This window comes from Pholcus phalangioides, unplaced genomic scaffold (genome assembly GCF_987345545.1).
Source record: "Pholcus phalangioides strain wild (caught in Gottingen) unplaced genomic scaffold, Ppha-v1.0 ptg000021l_1, whole genome shotgun sequence".
NCBI classification, from domain to species: Eukaryota; Metazoa; Arthropoda; class Arachnida; order Araneae; family Pholcidae; genus Pholcus; species Pholcus phalangioides.
The window spans coordinates 8945157-8967343 of NW_028301614.1; the positions used below are offsets into that span (position 1 = coordinate 8945157).

Genomic DNA, 22187 nt, shown 5'->3' on the forward strand with positions numbered 1-22187 from the left:
AGGGTGCTTCAAAGAGAATCACCCGATTTGAAATACGTATATTACGAAAAATATTGAACACACTCACATAGACACTTAATATTAATTTCATATTAAATGGCTAATCATAAAGTTTTTTACAGACCAAATTAAAGGTGCTCAATATGTTCACCTTGGGATGCACGCCATGTCTATACGGTAGTCAAATTCGTCTCAAACTTTAGCGAGCATGTTTGCATCCACGGCTGCTGTTATGCGTATCTCCAGTTCAGCTAATGTAGCTGGAAGGGGAGGAACATAAACGTATATAGCGCCCTTATTTATAGCAAAAACGTCTTTTATAAACCCCCATAAAAAGAAATCGCACACTGTGAGGTCTGACGATCTTGGAGTCCAGTGATGTTTAACTGAATCGCCAGGTCCCGTACTTTAAGCCGATCCATCGTTAAGGAATGCGATCGTTCAAAAATTCTTGAACGTCCAAACTCCAGTGTGGTGGTGACCGTCTTGCTGGAAAATGAGGTCATGCGAATCGGTTTCTAACTGTGGGAAAAGTCAGTTTTCAAGCATATCCAGATATGTGATTCCCGTAACAGTGGTCTCTATGAAAAAAAAGAGTCATACACCTTTCTCCGAGAAATTGCACAAAAACATTAACTTTGGGCGAGGCTCTCTCATGCTGTTCAATTTCATGTGGCTGCTCCATACCCTATATTCTAACATTGTGGCGGTCGACCTTACCACTTAGATGAAAAGTAGCCTCGTCACTAAACTATAAGCGTGTTAAAAAATTGTCATCTTGTGACACATTCTTAAGGATGAATTCACAAAACAAAACTCCACATGTCGTTCTTTGTCACCTGTATTAACGTCACCTGTAACACGACGTCATACCCTTTGTTCGAAAAACGCGCGTTTGTACACTGCGCCCTCCCCCCATGGTTCACGGATAGCCCGCATAAACTTTATCTTGAAAAGAAAAGAGGGTTCAGAGAGTATAAAAGTGGACGAGGTTACCTGTCATTGTTTTTATTGATAAAAGAAGAGTGTTAAAGAAAGCAACAGGGGATGGTAAAAAAAGAAGTTGAATATAGGTTGGTAGATAACATTGGCTCTGACCCAAAATCATTTTTCAGGTCGTCAATAATGGATGCAAGGGGACAGTTGCCCCCCCCCCCCCCACGATAGTAGGGTCTAGAGTAGAGAGCAATGTAAGCATGTTTAGTTCTTTCAATGACTTTTTCACGTCGGTTTTTAATAGAGAAAATGCTATTCAATGCACGGGTGCTGCGTGGAGTGATAGAACCCTCAACACGATATTCAAGTGGAAAACGTAGAGGTCCTAAATCTTCTAGAAAATGTATGCGCAAGAAAAGCACCAGGACCAGATGATATCTATCCCAGGGTCCTCATAATCAGCATGGGTTCAGGAAGGAAAGTCATTTGTAACTAACCTCCTATGATCACGTGACTAAGGCTTTTGGGTAAGGGCAAGGGTTGTTGTTAATTTTGAAGCTTATGACATCCATATTTGTTGTGAGCAACTTTTTTCTCAGCCACCGCGTTGGGCATTTTGCTGTTGTGATGTTGTATTTGTGTTCGCAAATTGAATCTCGTTTTATGTTTCAAAAACAAACGTCACCACAAAACACGCCAGAAAGATGTTGCAGGAATGTTAAGTTCCTTACCGGCACGACGACTAGATATCTGTGGACTACGTGTGAAACTCTGTCGCATGCGCTCCACATTTTCGTCTGACGTGCGTTACGGACTCACTCTTCGCGAAGCTTAGAACACAAAACGATTTCTGTTATGAAGTCGCTATCTTGACAAACACTGAAATGGCGGCCGAAGGAACAGCGTTAGCGCTACCTGAAACCGGCAGGAAACTGCGTGAAACTCGAGAGTTCTTTCTGCCTATACATCATTCGAACAAAACAGATTAAAAGCTGAATAGCTATGATTTTTTTTTAAATCGGATGATTCTTTTTGAAACACCCTGTACTTGCCATCGTCTAATCTGTCATGCTGTCAAAAATGACTGTCCATAAAGTATTGAGGCGTGTAAGTTGGTTACCGATGTCGATGGCTCAGCTTGTACGAATGGTAGGTACACTGAGTTATTCATTCTTTGTCATGTTTAATTTCACGTACCTACATTTATTTTTGAATTTGATTCTTCTTAAAAATTTTGTGATTCCATCCTTACCGGGGTTTTCTACCGGTTTTCTAAGTTTAGCTTACGCGCGCTTGGTGTCCCCCGTGGTATAGAGCTTGAGCTTCTGACAAAAGATCTGAATTAATATTCTGATGGTGGCATTTACCTGTACCGTATTATTCTTATTTTTCTTTCAATTACGCACTTCACATCTACACAAACATGGACAACATTATCTATAACCCTCTTCATAGCCGTCAAGGGCACCCTCAAGTCGCCAGGCAGTCACGGCCATCGGGCTAGGAAACGACGAGAAAAATTAAATTCGGTCGGTCAAAGTGAATTCCAAAAATGTATTCAGTTTTATAAAGTTTATTTAAACATTCATGCTGAACTTATTTATAGTGCAGTGTTTCCCAAAGTGGGCGATGGAAAAGTCCAAGGGGCGGTAGAAGTTCTACATGTATACAGCTTCGTTTTTCTATGGGTTTAGTATAAGATCCTATGGTTAGCTTGAATTGGGGGGGGGGGAGAGGGAGCGATGATGAGAAAGGAAAAAAATTGAAGACGGGGAGATGAAACAAAAATATGGAGAACTATAACGTAGAGGTTAATAGCCTATATATTTACAGTTGTCATATGGATCGTATAATATTCGATTAAGCACTGAAAAGCATTTCAAATTACAATGATACAATCAGTGATCAATGAAAATAAAAATAAATTCAAAATTTTCGATTGCCAGTAAATTTCTGTATGGCGATATGACCGGAGTTGGTGTGCGGTGATAGTAAGCTGTCTAAGCTTTAAGAAAATCGGTTTTCACGCCAAGTCACTTTTCCCGTTCCGTCAGTGTTGTTTCGCTCTCGAAATGTGCACTTTGTACCTCAAAAAAATTTGTTTTGAAAATTTTGAATTTATTTTAATTTTCATTTGCAGTTCTGATTGTATAATTAATAATTTGAAATACTTTTCAGCGCTTAATCGAATATTATACGATTCGCATGACAACTGTAAATATATATTAACCACTACCACCACTGCAAAAGTTATTTTATAAAACTTGTAAAAGGCAACCAATTAAGCGTACCGATAACCTTATTGTTTTTGTTTTTTCCAAGTTTTGTAAAAATATCTGTTTGGTAAAAAAATCTTTCATCGAAGTTTTATAATGTATTTCCGAACTAAGCACCTACTAAAATTTATAAAAGTCTTCTCATTTAGAAATACAATAAAATTCATTTTCATACTGATATTTTAAAACGCTTTCCTCTTTTGGGAAAAGTTTGTCTCTCTATAGTTTGTACAGAAACGTTCAATATTTCGTTTACGGATGGTATATTCAAATTTTCTTATCATGAGCATTTGAATGGGTACCCATGAGTTTCACGTAATATATAAAGAGTGGAAAAAGTTGGCAATCAGAGAAAATTCTCCATCATATCCCATCACCTCACAGGAGATTCACATCGCCATCACCCTCAGAAATGCTCTGACTAAATTTTAACCTCATGACACGGGGGGGGGGGGGGAATAAAAATGATTTCGGAAAGATAGTATCGTACATACGGGTACTTGAGTCCCGACAGCAGAATCGACAGCAAGAGTCACAGCCCGAGAAGCACTTAAGAGTCAATGACTCATCAGCAAACCCCATCATGACTCTTCTTCCCCCTTTCGGTAAACTTCATCATAAATGTATGAACTTAAAACAGGGGAAATAACACGAAAATTTTTAAATCATGCTAATGCCACCATGATTTTTTCCCCCATATTTTTCCTCCTCGGTTTTTTTTTTTCATCGCTGTTCCCCGTTTTTAATTAGTGAAACAAAAATTTGTTCATTAGGAGTAAATTACAAACATTATCATCCGTGTACTCATCAAGAGTATAGCAGTGTACTTTAACGGTTGGTGCTCATATAAGTACTTTAATGACGTGGATTAATCTCTCTCTCTCTCCGATGATGGTGGGTACCTAAGTATTTTCGGAAAATTTAAAAGGTGGATGGGACAAGGGAAAAGGGTTTTAGGAATAATAATAAATCTCTTTGGATCAAGCTTCACTCGGAAGATTAGCGTTAGGCCTTTACCGTTGTGGCGTAAATTATGCAAGGAAATGCAGGATTGAATGCAGCAAAGAAGCGGGTCGGTCGGTGCTGGTGCTGATTTTGCTGCTGCTGGTGGTGGTGAAGAATCTTCCTGCTGACGGTTCTGCGCACGATTATGTTGATATACGATGCAAGGGAGCCAGGCATAGCCCTATCTCTCTCTCTCTCTCTCATAGCCTTCCTTCCACTCTTCTCTATCCTGGATACCAATAACCTCCGGAAAAGGCTTGAAATGCCTCAAGGAATTCCTGCTGTTATGATATTCATTCTCCTTTCCTCTACACTTCCCTGAATTATGGGAACTGGAGAAGGGTGTGTGTGTGTCTGGGAAGGCAGAGGCTTTCTGTGGATCGCTCTTAGAACCCTTCAAGATCGCATTTTCCAAATATTTAGGGTCTTATATAGTCTCCTTAGATGGCCTTCCTTTTAATTATACAGTGGTTTGTTATGCACATGTTATATATTTGATCATGAAGGATAATCTCCGACTCCCCGATTCAATTGCATTTCCTGTGTATAATGATGATGAAATTCAAGGAATAAAACCTCTTAAATCGAAATATTTTTAATTAGTAAATGCTTATTTAAAATTATTACCTCTATTAAAAACGGCGATGATGATGATGATGATGAAGCTAATTTGGACGTATCAGTGGAAGTGCCTTATGGAGGATATGATAGATCACTTCAGTCTTGTAAACCGACCTCGAAACACGATTGCGAGTCGATCCCGTTAAAATACTCTCGCTCTCGCCACATAGAGCAACGGGACCTACAACGGTACAAATATTCAGTCATTACACTTCACTCACAATTTTAAATATAGATGGCAGCACTGGCACATCTGACGCATCAGACACAACACTAAATACGCACTCAGACTGTTAGGTATACACACTTTGTTCCAGACTCTGCCACGAAGCTAGGATGGAATAGATCTTGGCAAGTCCGGTGACAAAGTCCTGTCGTTCAATCAGTCTACAATGTCTGGTGTAAGTTCCAAAAATAAGCTAATATAGAAAAACACTATACAATATGTACAATATTTAGCACAAAGATCTTATAACACATTAAGTAATGATATAAAATTCGAAAGAAACATTAACCGCTTTAAAAAAACTGCTTATAGATTATAATAACACCTTATAATTTAACTATAAATTTTATTTTAACCTAAACTCAAAATTCTAAAGAAACCAAATATATGCCAAGTATTTAAAGAAGTTTGTTTTGCCTCTCTTACGCTTCTATGCTTCACTTCAATGTAAAGAAAAAAAAGTAAGAAACACGCCATTGGATAAAAATATTAACCAGACCTTGTACTGTACCTATTGTTTGATCAACTTGTATCATTTACGCATATTTATAATGTTGAGTATAGTGTTTCAATAGAATGTGTTTGCCAACGTTGAAATTATTTGTAGTTCGACCCTGGACATATCACATATAGATCTCTTGGGTTTAATATGGATATATGCGTTGATTTTCTCCCCCTCCCATTGTGTTTGTTTTCCCCCTTATTCATGTTTTATCCCTTTTCCCCGTTTTGTATGTTTTGTGTCAATAAATTCTAATTCTAATGTACCCAAAAAGATTTTAAAATATTTCAGAAATTTCACTGCATTCTATATATTTCAGGAACATGATATGTGCAACAGGATATTTCTTTTATATAAATAAATCAACTTCTTTTGCCACTTTTAAAGAAAGTAAATCCAGAGATCAATATTTCAAATATTGATGGGCGTTTAAAATATCACACACACACACACACACACTTGCCCGACTGGGCATGTAAATGTTTTGTCGATTTGACCAGTATCGTCATGCTTATATATTTTTCACTAGAGTATTTCAGCTGTTGCTTCATTCTGCAAGTTCAATTGAACTTGAATGTTATTCCATATAAGAATCTCACCAATGACTGATAAAGTGTTTAATAACCCCATCATATTACAAGGGGTAAACATTTTAGAATAATAAATGTTCTTGCAATAGATATATCAATGAGTACAACTAAAATATCATTAATCAGAGCCCTCTGGAGAGAAAACATGTGGAGACAACCGCTGCAAAATTGATTGGCATGGGATTTAAAAAGCAATTGCATTTTTTTTTTTTTTTTGCCAAATGATCTGAAATGAATCCTAACTTAGAGCAGGGGTTTCCAAGGCTTTAGTTTTGCCTAATAACCTTTTATGGTTATCAGGCTGCTCCACGGAACTCTTCTAGGTACTGTTCCACAGAACCCTTGATGATACTGTCCCACGGAATTCTTGATGGTTACGAAACTGTTCCACAGAAACCTTGGTGATACTGTTCCACGTACGATTGGTACGAGACTGTTTAACAGAATCATTGATGGCTACAAGACTACTCCACGGAACTAACACAAAAAAATGAATATATCTGCAATATATTTACAGTGATATTCAAGATATTTGAAGTGAAAACATTTAAAATCAATGAAAATATAATTTTTGTATCGTGGATCCCCTGAAAGTCTCTTGTGGAACTAAAGGATTCCACAGAACACCAGTTGGAAATCTATGCTCTACAGTGTTTTGGCTAAGAACGTTTATTAGTTATTACAATTTCATATACTGCTACGATATCGCGATTGGTAGAGGCATGGCGTGAGATACATAGGGACAATCCTCGAGCGGACTGGGTTCGAATCCGACCTGCACCAAGAGGTCATACTTTTGTGCCGTCGATAGCTCAGTTGGCAGAGCGGTGGACTGTAGAACGAATGTCGGAAATCCATAGGTCGCTGGTTCGACTCCGGCTCGACGGAAGATTTCTTTTGGTCCTGTAGTGGTGGGTTGGTAAGATACGGGGTTTTAGGTGGGAAGAGTTCAGGTTACATGGGTTCAAACCCACCCACCTCCAAATAATTACACTTTTGTCCCCAGTGGCGCAATTGGTTAGCGCACGGTACTTATAAGACAGTGCTTGTGAGCGATGCCGGGGTTGTGAGTTCGCGCCTCACCTGGGGAAGAAACTTTTTTTGCCGCTGTGGTGGTCGAGTGGTTATAGTGCCGGACTCGTGATGCGAGGATCTGGGTTCGAACCCCACAGTGGTGGTCGGCTGAAGTTGGTTTTCTGTGGTTCCCAACTTCAAGGCGTAAATGCGAGCCGATCTCCCCGTTAAAAAGTCTCGCCACAGAGAGCAACAGTCCTACAACGGTAAATCATTCAACCATAACACTTCACTCATAGTTAGTAAAACTGTGGGCAGATGACAGCACTACACATAACAAGCATTACACAGAAACAAACTTTACGTCAGGTTGCACTACACGTACACGCACATTCCCGCATGTACCGATTCGTTGGGGGCTTCCGCGGGCGGGGGGAGGGGGTGCATGTGTGGTGTAGCAGTAGTAGGTAGGGGCTCGGGGATCCATGATGTTCTTAAGTCAGCCACCTCGTTGGGCAATTTGCCTGTTGTGGCGTTGTATTTGTATTTATACTGTGGTGTAACATGTATTTAACATAGATATTTTCTCTTTCCTTGTATCATTACAGATTAACTGCACAAGTAAAACATGAAACCCGGGCACATCAACCGATCCTCACTCGTATATTACTATACACCTTCTAGCCGAAAAATCTCATCTATGCAATATATGTATGTTAGTGTGATGTCCCAGTGCAATGCCGAATGTTTTGTTCATGTACAGGTGAGTAGGAATCACGGAAACATTTGAAAATTTGCATTCGATACTGTAAGAATTCTATTTCTTTATATGCACTTGCACAAATATTGATTTATTTTCACGTGAATATGCTCAATAATGAATGAAATTCTGAAAGATTATAATTGCAAAGTATTCGATGGTAATCTCGATACTAAAAACCACGAAATTTCAAATTTGCTTAATTGGACGTTAAATAATTATAATTAGGACAATCTAGTACCTGAATCTATCTTTGAAAAATTGCCTCGGAAATTCTCTGGATCCTAATTCAGTATTATCACAAGGTAGGAAAAAAATAGTAATTTACTGCTCTAGAACTAATTGCAATTACGTTCTCTTCTTTTTATTTTCCTTCTAAAAATTAAAAAAAAAAGGAAATTAAATCTCAGGAGAGAGAATATGGCAACTCATTCAGTGATTTAATTTGAATTCCGTTGAAGAAATCTTTCGGGGAACTTTCCTCGATCCTTTAAGAGGAAAAATGGGAAATGAGTATGTGTATGTATATATAGTTAAGGTGAGGTCGAGGATGAAGGGGGGGGGGGGTGAGTGAGAGCCTCTTTCTTCGTAACTCGAAATTAAATTAATTTTCAGACAAAAATTAATTTCTTTACGAAGTTCGCGTGTTGTTGCTCTTCCTTGTTTCAGTGTGTGTGTGTGTGAGCGGGAGAGACACATTTTCATTTGATGAAACTAGAAACAGAGGAATTTCTACTTGTTTCTTTTCTCTCTTATGAAACTGTAATACAATGTTTGGCTATTTAACAAATTTTCTCAAAAATGACGAATAGAAATTTTGAAGGAAATAAAAATTCTACTTGATATACATCTGTCTTACAAGATATGTAGGATACTGTTTGTTATGTAGATATGATGGTTGTGAAGAAAATTCACACTAGGGATTCGAACTGCAGCTCTCTCACATTCCGAGCCAGTGCAATAGCACTACGCAATAGAAACAATAAGAAATTCCTTCGTTAGAGCGTTGCTGCTGAATGGTACAGTGCGATGGACTGTGACAGCAATCAGGTAATGGCTAGTAAATGGCATCAAAGTCACTAGATGGTGACATATGTGCAGAGAGAAAGTCTTCTCCATTTGTTAATTCAAGATATGCGGGATATACCATGTAGAGAAGGTGACTTATGTATATGTACAGTATTTTAACGTGCGTAAGGAACCCCTTGGTTTATTGGGCTTAAAATTTTGGAAAAGAGTTTTCATCGAAGATATTTTTAATTTTAAGATGTAAAAAGAAATATATTTCTTCATAGCATCCATTAAATATTTCTCATAAGTCATAACAACTCTCATCTGACACACCCACAATCAGTTACATCAACTAGTTTATAATCATCATCAGAGTCACTCTCATCTTAAATTGCAAGGAATTGAGTTATTTGTTAATATCTATAATACTATCCATGTATATTCTATCTGTTTTTGAGACCCAATTTTTGGTAAAAATGGGTTTCTGTTATACCTTAAAATACGGTACTCAAGTAGAGATGATGATGGTAAAGGAAATTCACTCTTGCCTCTTCTGGGATGTGTATTAACAAGTAGAGAGGACATCTTTGTCTCTACATATCTGCCGTTCTTTTCAATAAAATTTGTTGAATGAGAATGAGAGGGGGGAAAATGCGAAGTAAAAAAAGAAGCCGAAGCTAGAAACAAGGAAAACACATTCATAAGAAATTGATTGAAATCATTGTTGCCGCAATTACATGAAAAAATTGCTGCCTCTATCGTGCGTAAGGCGCGTAGTTGGTGCCATTATTGCGATTTCAATTGTGTAAAATTGTATTATTTCTATAAGTTATTTGAAAACTATTGTTTCAGCAGTAACACGAAACCCTTGTTGTCGCGGTTGCGGGTAAGAAATGTGGTTGCTGTGTGGTTATTGCATTCAATAAATAAAAATGAATGTTGCTGCCAGTTATCTAAAACTAACTGTTGTCGCAATCACATTAAACTATTGTTCTCGCAGTTGCTTAAAACCATAGGTGCCGTAGTTGTACGTGAAAAGTGTGGTAGGTGTGCCAGTATGGCATTTAATAACGCTAAAACATTGTTGAGGCGAAGACCGTTACATCCTTAATTGAATGGAATCATCGTTGCTGGAGTTACATAAAACCAATGGTGCAGTGGTCACATGGAATTGTTGCAATTCACAATTTTAATTGACAATTTGCTGCCACTTGTTTCTTTTTTCTTCAGTAAAAGTGTGAAGATTTACAAAAATCTTCAAAAATGACGCATAGAAATTTTGAGGAAAAAAGTTTCTGGTATATATGTTAACTGTCAAAGCCTGAAATACAACTTACATATTCACATACTTGCATTCAAAAATCATTACACCAGATCTCATCATGTAGCCCTCCTCCCTTTATGGATATGAGGCCCCGGTCTATGCCCGTATGGGTCCTTGGGTTAAGAAGGCCTTGGTTCTTTGGACAGCTGAGCTGAAATCTGAAAGTAGTAACATTTTCTCACACCATGTTCAACTTGAAATCTCTAATTCTTCGCAGCTCTCCATGGCCCCTTCAAAACTCGTGGCTTCCCTTTCATCGGATTTTCACCCGAAGATCCCTCACAATATCACATGACTGCAAGTGTGCAAGTGTGGGGGTGACCACTCAACGTTGAGAACCATTGTTCTATGGACATCTTTTCTCAGCCACCTCGTTGGGCATTTTGCCTGTTGTGGCGTTGTATTTTTATTTGTATCTATAACATTTTTTAAATGAAAATGAGAAAAAAAATCTGTGTTCAAATGGCAAATGTTATAAGTCACTTTCCCTAAAAATTGGGTAAGTAAAGTGACGGTGGTTTCACATCCCGGAGTCTCGTTCGTTAATGATTAGAACAGTTTTTCTCAAAATGTGCGTCACGGCGAGCTGGAGATATTGATTTGTATGCTTTGTAGTGGTTGTTTTATATGGGAGAATATCTATCCAGCTATTCTGGAGAGCTGCACATGAACCATGAATAGGGTAAGAGAGCCGCGTGTGACAAAAGTTTGAGTTCCACTGGTTTAAATGCTTGCAAAATGTCGTAAGTTTTTAATCTTTCAGTATATGAGAAAATAACGGAGGCAAATTATAATAAATCAAAAGCCACAGAATCGCGTGTTGGGAAAAGGTTATTTACAATAACTGTAAAACAAAATTGTAAATTGGCAAATTATTTTCCATCTTGAAATTTTAAAGTTTGCGATTGCGACTTTTGCCATCTGAACACAGAAATACGAAGTAAAAAAAAAGCTGACGCTAAGAAACAAGGAAGCCACATCCATAACAAATGCAAGAGCTTAGGGTAATAAAGAAAAACACCAGAATACAAGGTAAAAATAAAAGATTAGAGCCAAAGAAATGGCAGCAAGGTTTGGAGGACTTCATCCCCTTTTAGTGCTTAATAGGCATCTACTCTGCATTTCCATTCCATTAATGGTCCAGTAATTGCCGAAAATCAAACCTCTGTGGTATCCATCGTATCACTTGGGGATTCTATACTATTCTCATGGATGGACGGGTAAGACTTTTCTAGCTGCTTTTATATACCCCTTTTCCTTCGTGACTTTTACAAGAGAAAAGCAATGTCATTAAAGTCCTTTTCTCTCTCTCTTTTCTGACCTGGCTGCAAAACCAGAGTGGCGACTCCCTGAGTCGTTAATCTCAATTTCCACGCCATGTATCATGACCATCAAAGGGAACCGAGAACTGCTTGGATCAGCTTTGGTGGAAGAAGGCTTTCTTCGTATTTGATACATAAGATATACCAAGAGAGATAAGAAACAACAACAACCTGTTCTCTTATTTTAGAAAACGGGAAAACTTTTCAAATATTCATACTTGGTGTTCAAACTTGACTGAAATATGGAGCAAATTGCTTGGACTCCATTTCACTGAAGAATATTCTGAATGTGTATGTTTGTTATCGCTGAGCCTGTAACTCTACAAAGAAGCCTTCTTAAAGAGTGAAGGTATAAATTTCCATCAAGCCACTTTCAGCAACAAAATTGCAATAAACTAAAATACTAAAAAAAATTGGTGGGGGTATAAATTTAAGGCATCCGACTACGATTAAATCATCATTTTGGGAAAAAATATCGATATTTTTCCCAAATTTACAATTTTTTGCAATTTTTATTTTTTATGAAAGTCCCATTTCTTGGGATTCTGAAACGAGCCTTGTTTTGTTTACGAGACGTCCCAAACCGAAGTTACGCCCATTTCATTATTGTATTTTTACAAGAAGTGATCAGTGAATGATCACTGTTTTACGAAAAATTCTATAGTATACTTGATAGTATTCGGATAGTATTACTTGAGTTTGAACAAAATGATTTCTAAAAATCTATTTATTGTATCATTACAAAATTTTAATACGATATTCCGCCATATATTGTTAAGATTATGAACCAAAATCTAATCAAAGGTCTATCACATGTATTTATTTCTCTAACTGCAGAGTTCATAAACGATATGTTAAATTATTTCAAATAATTCACATGAATATCAACATATTTTGGAGTAACTTATGAGCAAGTTTATGAAGTCTTACATTCGAAGCCTAGTTCTTTTTATACAAAATATAATACTGCATAACAAACAGAATATATATAACAAGTTTCACATAATATAACTTCACTAATGAGCTTTCATAAATTGAAGTTGTAAATTCGGTCAAAGCTTGTTTGATATTAGAGATGCTCAAGAAAGTTCAAAAATTTAACACCGGGGGGGAGGTGTTTTTGTTTCTAAAATCCTATACTGCATGCCACATTTAGTTTTCTTATATTTTTTTTTTCATCGCTCTATCTTAAGCCGTTTGGGCGTTACGACCGTTTTAATATCTCTTATGACATTGGTACGCAGCCTCTTACAATAATTTTCAACCTCTCCGAATCATTTTGGGATACCCGAGAGCAAAAAAAACATGGAAATTTAAAACATGGCAAATTCCACATAAACATTGACAGCACTTGAAATAATATCCTCACGGTCATGAAAGTAACATACAAGTAGGAAACATACTAGTAGGAAAATGAATACGCGCAACATGATAACCCTAGTTAAAACGCAAACTGGGGTGACGTATTCGGGAACTTTTCCACATCCTATCTTTAAATCTAAGTAAGATGAATAAAAATATATACTACCACGTCATAGAGCTGCACTAAAATCCAGTAAAAAAAAAAACCTAGATTAGAGGCCAGCTCCAACGATAGACTAGCTCGGATGTATATCACTTCTTTGTAAATTGGCAGTCTTGAAATAACCGTGTGTCTCTAATTGTAAATCAAGAAATCTTATTCAAACATAAAGTAACGATCTAAACCCTCCCCCCATGATCAATGCCAGGAAAAATTACATCAGAAAAATTTACATATGAATTTCTCTTCCCTCTCTTAATTCATTTTCCAAAGCCACAAATTTTCTTTTTACCTGGTTCTTAAATTCCATTTCAGGTTGGAAAGAAAATTCCATTATTATTTAAAGAAGACGGAAAAACTTGCAATTCTCTTTTCCTTGAACACATGATCTTATTTCTTGTTTTAGCCCCTTCAGCCAATTTATATCTATCCGTTAGAGGGAGCTTCTTCCACCCCTTAATTTAGTCATTTTGACCGCATAAGGACGAGAAGAGAAAGAGAGGGTTAATAAATATTCATACATTCTAACTCTTTTATGGATGGTAGGAGGAAAAAGACAGAATGAGGAAAAAAATATATACAGGCTCGTCACTGAAGAGGAAGGATAAAAAGGAAGTGTTAGGAAACGCCGGATACGAGCCGGGAGAAGAAAAAAAAAGGGTGCCGGGAGCTTCAGGGTGCCATATTGAGTGGCGGCCAACAACTAAAGTACTTTCTAGAGGGCAGTGGAATTGAATCCCCCCCCCTCCTCCTCCTCTCTATTTTTCCAACTTTTCTTAGTAAATTTCATAGTTCTTTCTCTAATCCAGTTCTTTTGTTTTTCCGGTTTTTCCCAATTTTTTTTAACTCTCTCCATCCTTTTTTCCTTTCCGCTTTACTTCCGTGAGTTCCATTTTCCTACTTTTTTTTTTCGTTCTATTTTATTTCCGTAAGTTTTAAAAGGGAAGTAACGGAAAATTAAATCTCTAGATATGCTAATTTCTGGGTTTTAAGGGAATCTGGTTGGATTGTAGGTTCATTTGTCCAATGTGCCTTTGGCCTTTCCTTCCTCTATTCATTTTATCTTTTTTCTTTTTAATCGTTTGAAGTGAATTTTTCTTTTTTTCTTTTTCAAATCCCATTTTATTTATTTATTTTTTTTGGTTTTTCGTATGTTTTCCATGATTCGCCCACCTTCGTTTCTTCTGTTTGCTCGTGTCTCGGAGAAGGTCTATCTCATTTTAATTCCATTCCCAATGCTGCTCCTGCTGTAGCCTCGAAGAAAGTAAATATACAAGATTTGCATTTTGGTAGTAACTGGGACTTTCTCTGTTATTTTTCGTATGTGTTTGCAGGATTTTGTGTAGAAGGTAAAAGCGTATGTATGTATGTTCCTTATCTGCGTTTTCTTTTATACTTTCTGGAAATGCCTTAGTGTATTTTTATTTTTTTATTTTCTGATCCATGCTTTTCCTGGGGGTTATGTCAAGGTACGAGAATGCAGAAAGACTCTTCTCTTTTTTTAAATCTTGAATGAGTAAATGACTTTTGTGCCGCACGGGTTTTGTGTGTTCTTGACAATGAGCCAACATAGAGACGCATACACACACAAGTGTACATATAATGAAATGACTACTTCAAAAGGAAGATATAGAGTGGGAAAAGAGAGAGAGATCAACAACCTTTGATCAAATTCCGAAAGAAAATTCACTATTTTATTTTCTCTGAAGATTGTCGTTTCTTTGTTGGGAAGGAGGAAATACCCATCCATATTTTATTTTTCAATTTCTTTTGAAGTGTATTTTGTATTTGCTGTGGTTTTTACAGATCGTGTTATTTAATCGATTTATAAATTTATCAAATTTGACAGCAAATATGTTAGAATTAATTTGCTTGGTTTCATTGACGTGTCAACTGATTTTAATCAATGTTTATCACTGGTTACATACACGTAGATAGAGGTTGAACGAGAGGGTAATTTGAATCTTTAACAGAAATCGTCTAAAAACTGTGCAGGAACAACGGTTTATTAAATTGTGTACTGACTTTCAGCGTGTATATTTCATTATAATGCTTCCTGAAGAATCTAAAGTGCTACTTAATTCTCCGAGTACAATATACAGTGAAAAGCCGCTGACAAAATGGATAAATATATGTACAAGGTGTATAGCAAAGAGATGACATTTTACAGGAGAACCATTGATAGACTAGACGCATACTTTCGATTAGAAAAAGTGTTCAAATAGCATGTAGCACGCAGACATGATATTCATGTTTCCAGGGGTTGGGTTGTATAATTATTAAAAAAAAATTAAAAATTAACTTTTTGTACAGTCCCCGTGAGCCCCAATCTACTCAAAAAATCTCATTATTATGGATATCATTGTAAAAAGATTGATATGCATAAAACTTTGGAAATTTAATTTCACTTGACAGCATTTTACAAGGGTTTACGTCATTAATTATACTACTTCACCACACCAACTCCGTCCATATCGCTATACAGAAATTTGCTGCCATTAACGATTCGCTTTGGAAATGAAGGAGCCATCTATCCGTGGTTACCTCAAGCTCGTTAGGGAAAATATCCTATCTTCTTCCCGCGGTTCAAATCTGGGACTTGACGGCTGTCTTCACTATGGCCCAACTTCGAGGCACAAATGTGAGCCGATCTTCCAGTTAAGAAGTCTTGCCGCAGAGAGCAACAGGCCTACAACGGTATACTATTCAATCATTGCACTTCATGTATAGTTAGAAAAATTGATGGCAGCACTACACATGGCAAACATTACACAAGAAACAAACTTCACGAAAGGTTCACTACACACACATTCAAACATGTACCAATTTGTTAGGAGTTCCGCAGAAGAATATGGACGAGGTGTATATCTGGTTTGGTAGTAGCCTACATGGTTGTAGACGAGCATTTTACAGCCACGACACTCGGGCGCAAGTAATTATACTGGAGTATTGATAAAATATTTAATTATTTTTTTTATAGTCAGTGTACACACATTCCGGGGAGAGAGAGGAGTTAAAATTTTATTTCATATAATTTCATTAATGAACTTTCGTAAATTTAAGCTTATAAATTTGGTCAAAACTTATTTGATATTCGAGTTAAGTTCAGAAAGTTCAAGAATTCAACACCAGGTGGCGTTTTTAAGTCAAAATATTATAGTGCATATGAAACATTTGGAACACCTAGAAATTTGTTTGATTGCTCTATCTTAAACCGTTTGCGAGTTATGAGTGTTTTAATATCTCGTATGACATAGGCAGTGCAGTAACTAACCATATTCCTGTGCCCTTTGCAAGAATTTGCATTCAGGCCCCTTCTGGCTCATTATTCTGGGCCCCCATTTCCAAGTGGGCCCTGTGCGGGTACATCTGCTGCACCTGCCTAGTTACGGCACTGGAAATAGGTGCGCAGCAGCTTACAACCATTTTCAACCTCTCCGAATCATTTTGGGATACCCGAGAACAAAAAAGATAAATATTTAGAGTAACACATGGGAAATTTCACATATAAATGAATAACTCTCGAAATAATGTGCTCACAGTCATAAGAGTAACATAGAAGTATAGGAAAATGAATGCGTGCAACATGATTACATTAGCCAAAATGCCACCTGGTGACGGATTCAGGAACTTTTCTATACTATCTTTTCAAAACTAAGTAAGATGAATGAAAATTTCAATCAATTTTTTTCGTAGATCGAGTCCTACTGGTATGTAGTTACTAACAAACATGCATTATTTATTAGTAATATTCATAAAAAGTCATTGAAAATTGTTTTACCCTAATGCAGAGACTGCTACTCGATATTTTACTGTTTACGCATGAGTTGTTTTAGGAGCATTTGTTAAAAACACGGTATTTTCATATTTGATTATGGCATACATGGTACAGCATCTTATTCGAAATTCGATAGAGACAGGAAAAATTTTTTAGATACCAACAACATACAGACAAATAGTACTAGTTTTTTAAATAATTTTTTTACGTTGTTTGGAAATTGCATCTCAAACCAACCAGAATTGCTTTAATTTAATATTTCTCAACCACTGTATTGTTGTACACACATATTTAAAAAAAAACACGATCTTCAGAATTTTACACAAAACATTGTTCATTTCCTAGATAATTAGATAATTTTTTTAACAAATGTTAACTTTCATTTGAGAAGAGAAAGGAATTTTTCCTCGTGATATTTTTCTATACATTAATTGTTAGAACCAACATAAATTCTTCATTAATAATAACAAAGATAAACGTTGCATGTTTTTCATCACCATTTTAATTTAATTAACCTTCCTTTTAATCTAATTTTAACAAATATTTAAAATTAAAAAGCTCTCGGGCAAAATACGTATATATAATTTTCAAAACTTTCAGCACGAAGTTCAAAGAAAAAGGGAAAAAAATTGCTTTGGGGCAAAAAAATCTACAAAAAAAAAAGGAAAAATGTTTCTAAGGATTTTAAATGTATTTTTGATTAAAAACCCAATTACTTTTTACACCCGTTATGAACATACGTTTTTCTTTTATACACAGCCAGTCAGATTATTGGACCATTTCACATTCTTCGGATTAATACGTATGATTGCTTATGGATTATCCTAATGGACAAATCTGAGCATATTTTTCGTGGAATTGACAACAACATACATCTGTTGTTTGGACTGAACAAGACCATTATTATGAATATTAACTGGGGGGTTGAAATAATGTAACTCGACTGTGTCTATGCTTAATTTTAATTCCATCACAAACGCGGTATGTTTTCTTTAATAAAAATTGTAGTTATAAATTTTAAGCATCTATAGTAAAATTGAAAATGTTTCATCTTTAAACATGATACCAAAATGTTTAGAAAGAAACAAAAAATGAAAAACCATTTTACTTAAATAAAACGAATTGCACTATTATATCTAGAGAATTAAAGAACTCGCATATATTCTGATAAAAGGAAAATTATTATGTTGATAATAATGGAAAGACGTTTATAAAATTTCTAATTTAGGACGAACGAAATCGAAAATTGGAATTTTCCAAACAGATAAAGAATAAAAATGAAAATTGGACGAATTAAATGAGTCTAAGCAGAAGCTTTAAAGCTTTCTTCATCCTTACTCATGACTTCGTGAAAATCCCTAGACTTAGTATTAAGGAAAGTTAATTGAAAATCGGGTAAGGGGATGAAGTGAGTTGGTGGCTTCTGTGTTTTGAGACATAAATATTCACGAGCAAAAACGGATAAATATAAAATTAAGTAATTGAGTTGAAGTTTTTCAGTTTATGGGCACCATAATCTTCGTCCAGTCTTCGCCCTCAATTCTTTATTTTCTGATGATAATTTTCCTCTTATTTTTTTTCAGCTCGTTAAGTTATACAATATCTTATTTTGAAAAAAAGATATGCGATGATTTTTTTTTGAGTCAGTAATTATTTTTATTTCCCTATATTTTCATATTTCATTTCCTTTTTTTTCTAATAGTGGAAAATGTGAATCATTTTCAAATAGATACGCATAGGCTTAAAGTTATTGAAAATATGGGGAAAGATTGAAAATTTTGATAGGCACAAATATGCAAGTTTATGTCTATGCACAAAGATCTATTAAATTAATATTACAGTAAAACCTCCTTTAACGGCCACCTCCGAACAACGGCCACATTTTGTTCGAACCAAACGCGTTCCATAGACTTGACATTACAGGTAACCTCCGAACTTCAGCCACTTTGGCCATGGAGTCGGAAGAAAAAATACGCATATCGCTATGAGGAAAAATAATGTTCAAGCTGATTTTCAGGGGAGCCCTTATGGGGGGAAATTATGTATGCTTTCTTTTCCTGGGTATAAATGCTAGATGGGCACATTGAAGGTAGTGGAGAGGGAAAAAGAGTCACTGAAGTGATCTATAATTGTGCCGTGGGCCATTTAAGTGATGTGTATATGTGTCACGGGTCATTTAAGTGATGTGTATATGTGTCAAGGATCATTTAAGTGATGTGTATATGTGTCAAGGGTCATTTAAGTGATTTGAAACAGCGCCCCAGGTGATTAATGTGATTTGAGAATGTGCCGTTTATATAGTTCATTCTGACAGAATTAGGTTTGATATCACAGGCCACATCAGATGACTGCGAGGGTCGCATTTCATCCACCCGTCATAAGCATAAGAGAGTTTAAAACAGTGATTCCCAACGTGGTCGTTAACGCCCCCTTGGGGGCGATGGAAAGTTCCCTGGGAGCGGTAGAAGCTACGGGTATAACATAGGATCCTATGGGTAAGATTGCGTTGGGGGGCGATGGGAGAAAAAAATTCTTGAAGAAGGGGGCGATAGAGGTAAAAAGGTTGGGAAACTATGGTTTAAAGGGTGAAATTTACGCCCCTCTGGACCGGCAGCAGGGGCAGGGTCACTAGATCCACTTGATCCCCATTTGTTGCGGCTCTGTCGTTGAGATTATAATATTACAGCGTCAATATAATTATACTTTCAAATATTATAAATTACATAATTATCAAAATCAATTACAGAAAGGATAATTTTTTATGTTACATAGATCGATAACTTTTTCTTCAGAAATAAAACTACTATTCCCAATAACGACCACCTCCCAATAGCGGCGACATTTTTACGGTCCTGTTAGTGGCCGTTATTGGGAGGTCTTGCTGTAGTAATGTATTAGATTGAAATGATATATTTGATCCATCCTTTTAAAGTTATGTTGAAAGATACTTTAAGTGTTTAAAAATGAAACCTGCAACTGTACGGCTGGCTTTACAGGGTGCATATGAAAGCCTTTCAATGAAACTTAGACATTTTGAAGGTGGATTCTTTAACTGTAGCAATTGCTAAGCCAGAAAAAAAAAATCCGACAACTATATACAAAGATTTCGACTGATTTTCTTCGTCTGTGAAGCTTTTACTCGACTGCAAAAATTCAATCTAGTGTCACTTTGCAATGAAATAAGCTAGTGTTTCTCAAAGTATGCGACTCCTAACGACATCGCCAACTTTTGTCATGGGCGTCGTAACTCGCTGTTGATGTTGGTGATTGCCTATTGAGTCCTTTGAAGTGGTTCTTTTTTTTAGACTATTCTGGGAAGCCGTGAATGAACGTCATGGCAAGGGAACCACAGGTGCAAAAGTTTAATAATTACTGAAATAAAAAAAATAGAAAGAGTAAAGGAAACAAAAACTCATATACGTTATGATCACGCTGATGACAGTATGATCACATGATCGTTTAGTACATATACTTTACATCTTCTTGTAGAATCTGACTTTTCGTTATAATGATTTAACCCATACAGGGTTAAATCATTATCCACGATTTTTGAGTGCTATACGCCTGATAGAGACTCGAATACACACGGCTGAGGCAGCCAAGCTGCCAAGATGCCATGCAAAGTTAAACAAAAAACCCCGATTAGAAACGAAAATCCGAAAATTGCTTATATTATCTAGATTGGTGGCAAATATAGACACTTGTGAACATTCATATAGCATCTGTTACACTTCATCATATTATATTTTCTGATTTAAAAGAGTGCCCACGGCCAAATGTTTCGCACTGTATCGACAAAATCATGTTTATCTGCTTCAAACATACGCTCGTAATATCTGACAGCATCAAACAGTTTTTGGCATGAAACGCCTTTTTAACAAACTTGTGTAAGTAACCTTCTATGGTTCATTGTATAATTGAATAAAAATGACAAGTACATGATCAAAAACCCATTATACCAATATCTTTTCTTTTCGTTTTCTTCACCATCTTTTGGTGTCATTTCAGTATAAAATGCGGCTGTATAAGTGCAATACTTTCTCCATCTAGAAAGAGTTTTTTTTTTCTTGAGAGCTGCTGAAATTTTACTTGTTTAAAGATTTATCAAACTGCTTCGAATTGGTGGGATCGGAAGTAAAATGCGAGATATATATATAAAAACTTTTCTGATTAAGATTTTATTGCTTTGTAAATAGCATTATATAATCAAGACGAACCTATTTTACCTTTAATCAACCATTTCAGCTAATTAAAAATTTCCCTAATTTATTAAATTCCTGTGATGATGTAAGAAAACAAAAATGAATGCGTTTTTTATGGAGGTGAACCATACAGGGTTAAATCATTACAACGTAAAGTCAGATTCTACAAGAAAATGTAAAGTATATGTACTAAACGATCATGTGATCATACTGTCATCAGCGTGATCATAAAAAGCAGCAACATTTCAGAATGCGTAAAATTAAAAGTGATATATATTCTATCTTTTGATTTAAAAAAAAATAAATGAGAATATTAAAATATAAATGTAAAAAATAGATTGAAGCTACGGTATATTTTTTCCAGCAAATGTAAAAAAAAATGTCGTAAGTTATGACAGGAAATACATTTTTTTTCCATTTTTTTACACTTTATATCGGAACTCGGTAGGGAGTTTTCGTATCTGTTTACGAGGCGTGAAACAAATAAGAACATAAATAAATAAATAGAGTGAAGGGAGGAAAAAAACACTGACTAAACGTGAGTCTTTCAAATAATCAATCACTTTAGCTGAAAGGAAAAAGTCGTAAACCAGTCGCCGAATGTTTAAGCGTTTTTTTACTATTTTTTTTTAGCCACTTTTCTTATATTATACGTTCTCGATGCCGTAGGCTTTTCTCAGGCGACGACATCTGAGCGATCTTTACTAGCGAATACTACATTAAATCGATCCAAGACTTTTAGCGGTGAGTATACATATAAAAAAGATCGTAAGAGAAAGCAACGAAATATACGTATTTTTTAACTATTCTTTACCTTCGACGCCATCTTTTTTCAACGCTTTGTAGAGACAGTAGCAGCTTTAATCCGTACATGCATAAAAAATAGCGTTCTATGCATGACGCATATCATTCAAAGAGAAAAAAAAAACCATTCGATAATTTTCTTATTTATTTGCACTGTGTATATTTTTTATTCGTGTTTAGATGAAGAGAGCGGTGAAGTGTTTACTTCAGTTGATTTCGATCATGCCACTACGTACGTCACACATTTTCTTGTTGATTTCGAATCATCGGAAAAATGGTTGCATCGCGTGCACT

At 36.0% G+C, this 22187-nt stretch overlaps 1 protein-coding gene and 2 non-coding genes across 3 annotated transcripts in view; all 3 read left to right on the forward strand.

Annotated features, from left to right (window-relative positions):
• The first annotated feature begins 6957 nt into the window (after window positions 1–6957).
• TRNAY-GUA (transfer RNA tyrosine (anticodon GUA)) lies at window positions 6958–7044 on the forward strand. Its single transcript is given in 2 exon segments — window positions 6958–6994; window positions 7009–7044. It is a non-coding gene; the product is annotated as a tRNA-Tyr (tRNA).
• Window positions 7045–7155: 111 nt separating this feature from the next.
• On the forward strand, window positions 7156–7247 carry TRNAI-UAU (transfer RNA isoleucine (anticodon UAU)). Its single transcript is given in 2 exon segments — window positions 7156–7193; window positions 7212–7247. It is a non-coding gene; the product is annotated as a tRNA-Ile (tRNA).
• A 587-nt stretch (window positions 7248–7834) lies between these two features.
• The window catches only part of LOC149070577 (plexin-A2-like), a 415911-nt gene continuing 401558 nt past the window's right edge, over window positions 7835–22187 (forward strand). Inside the window, exon 1 of the mRNA XM_089249177.1 lies at window positions 7835–7933. Within this exon, the coding sequence (XP_089105303.1) occupies window positions 7915–7933 (19 nt within the window). The 5' untranslated portion in view covers window positions 7835–7914. The remainder of the gene's footprint in view (window positions 7934–22187) is intronic.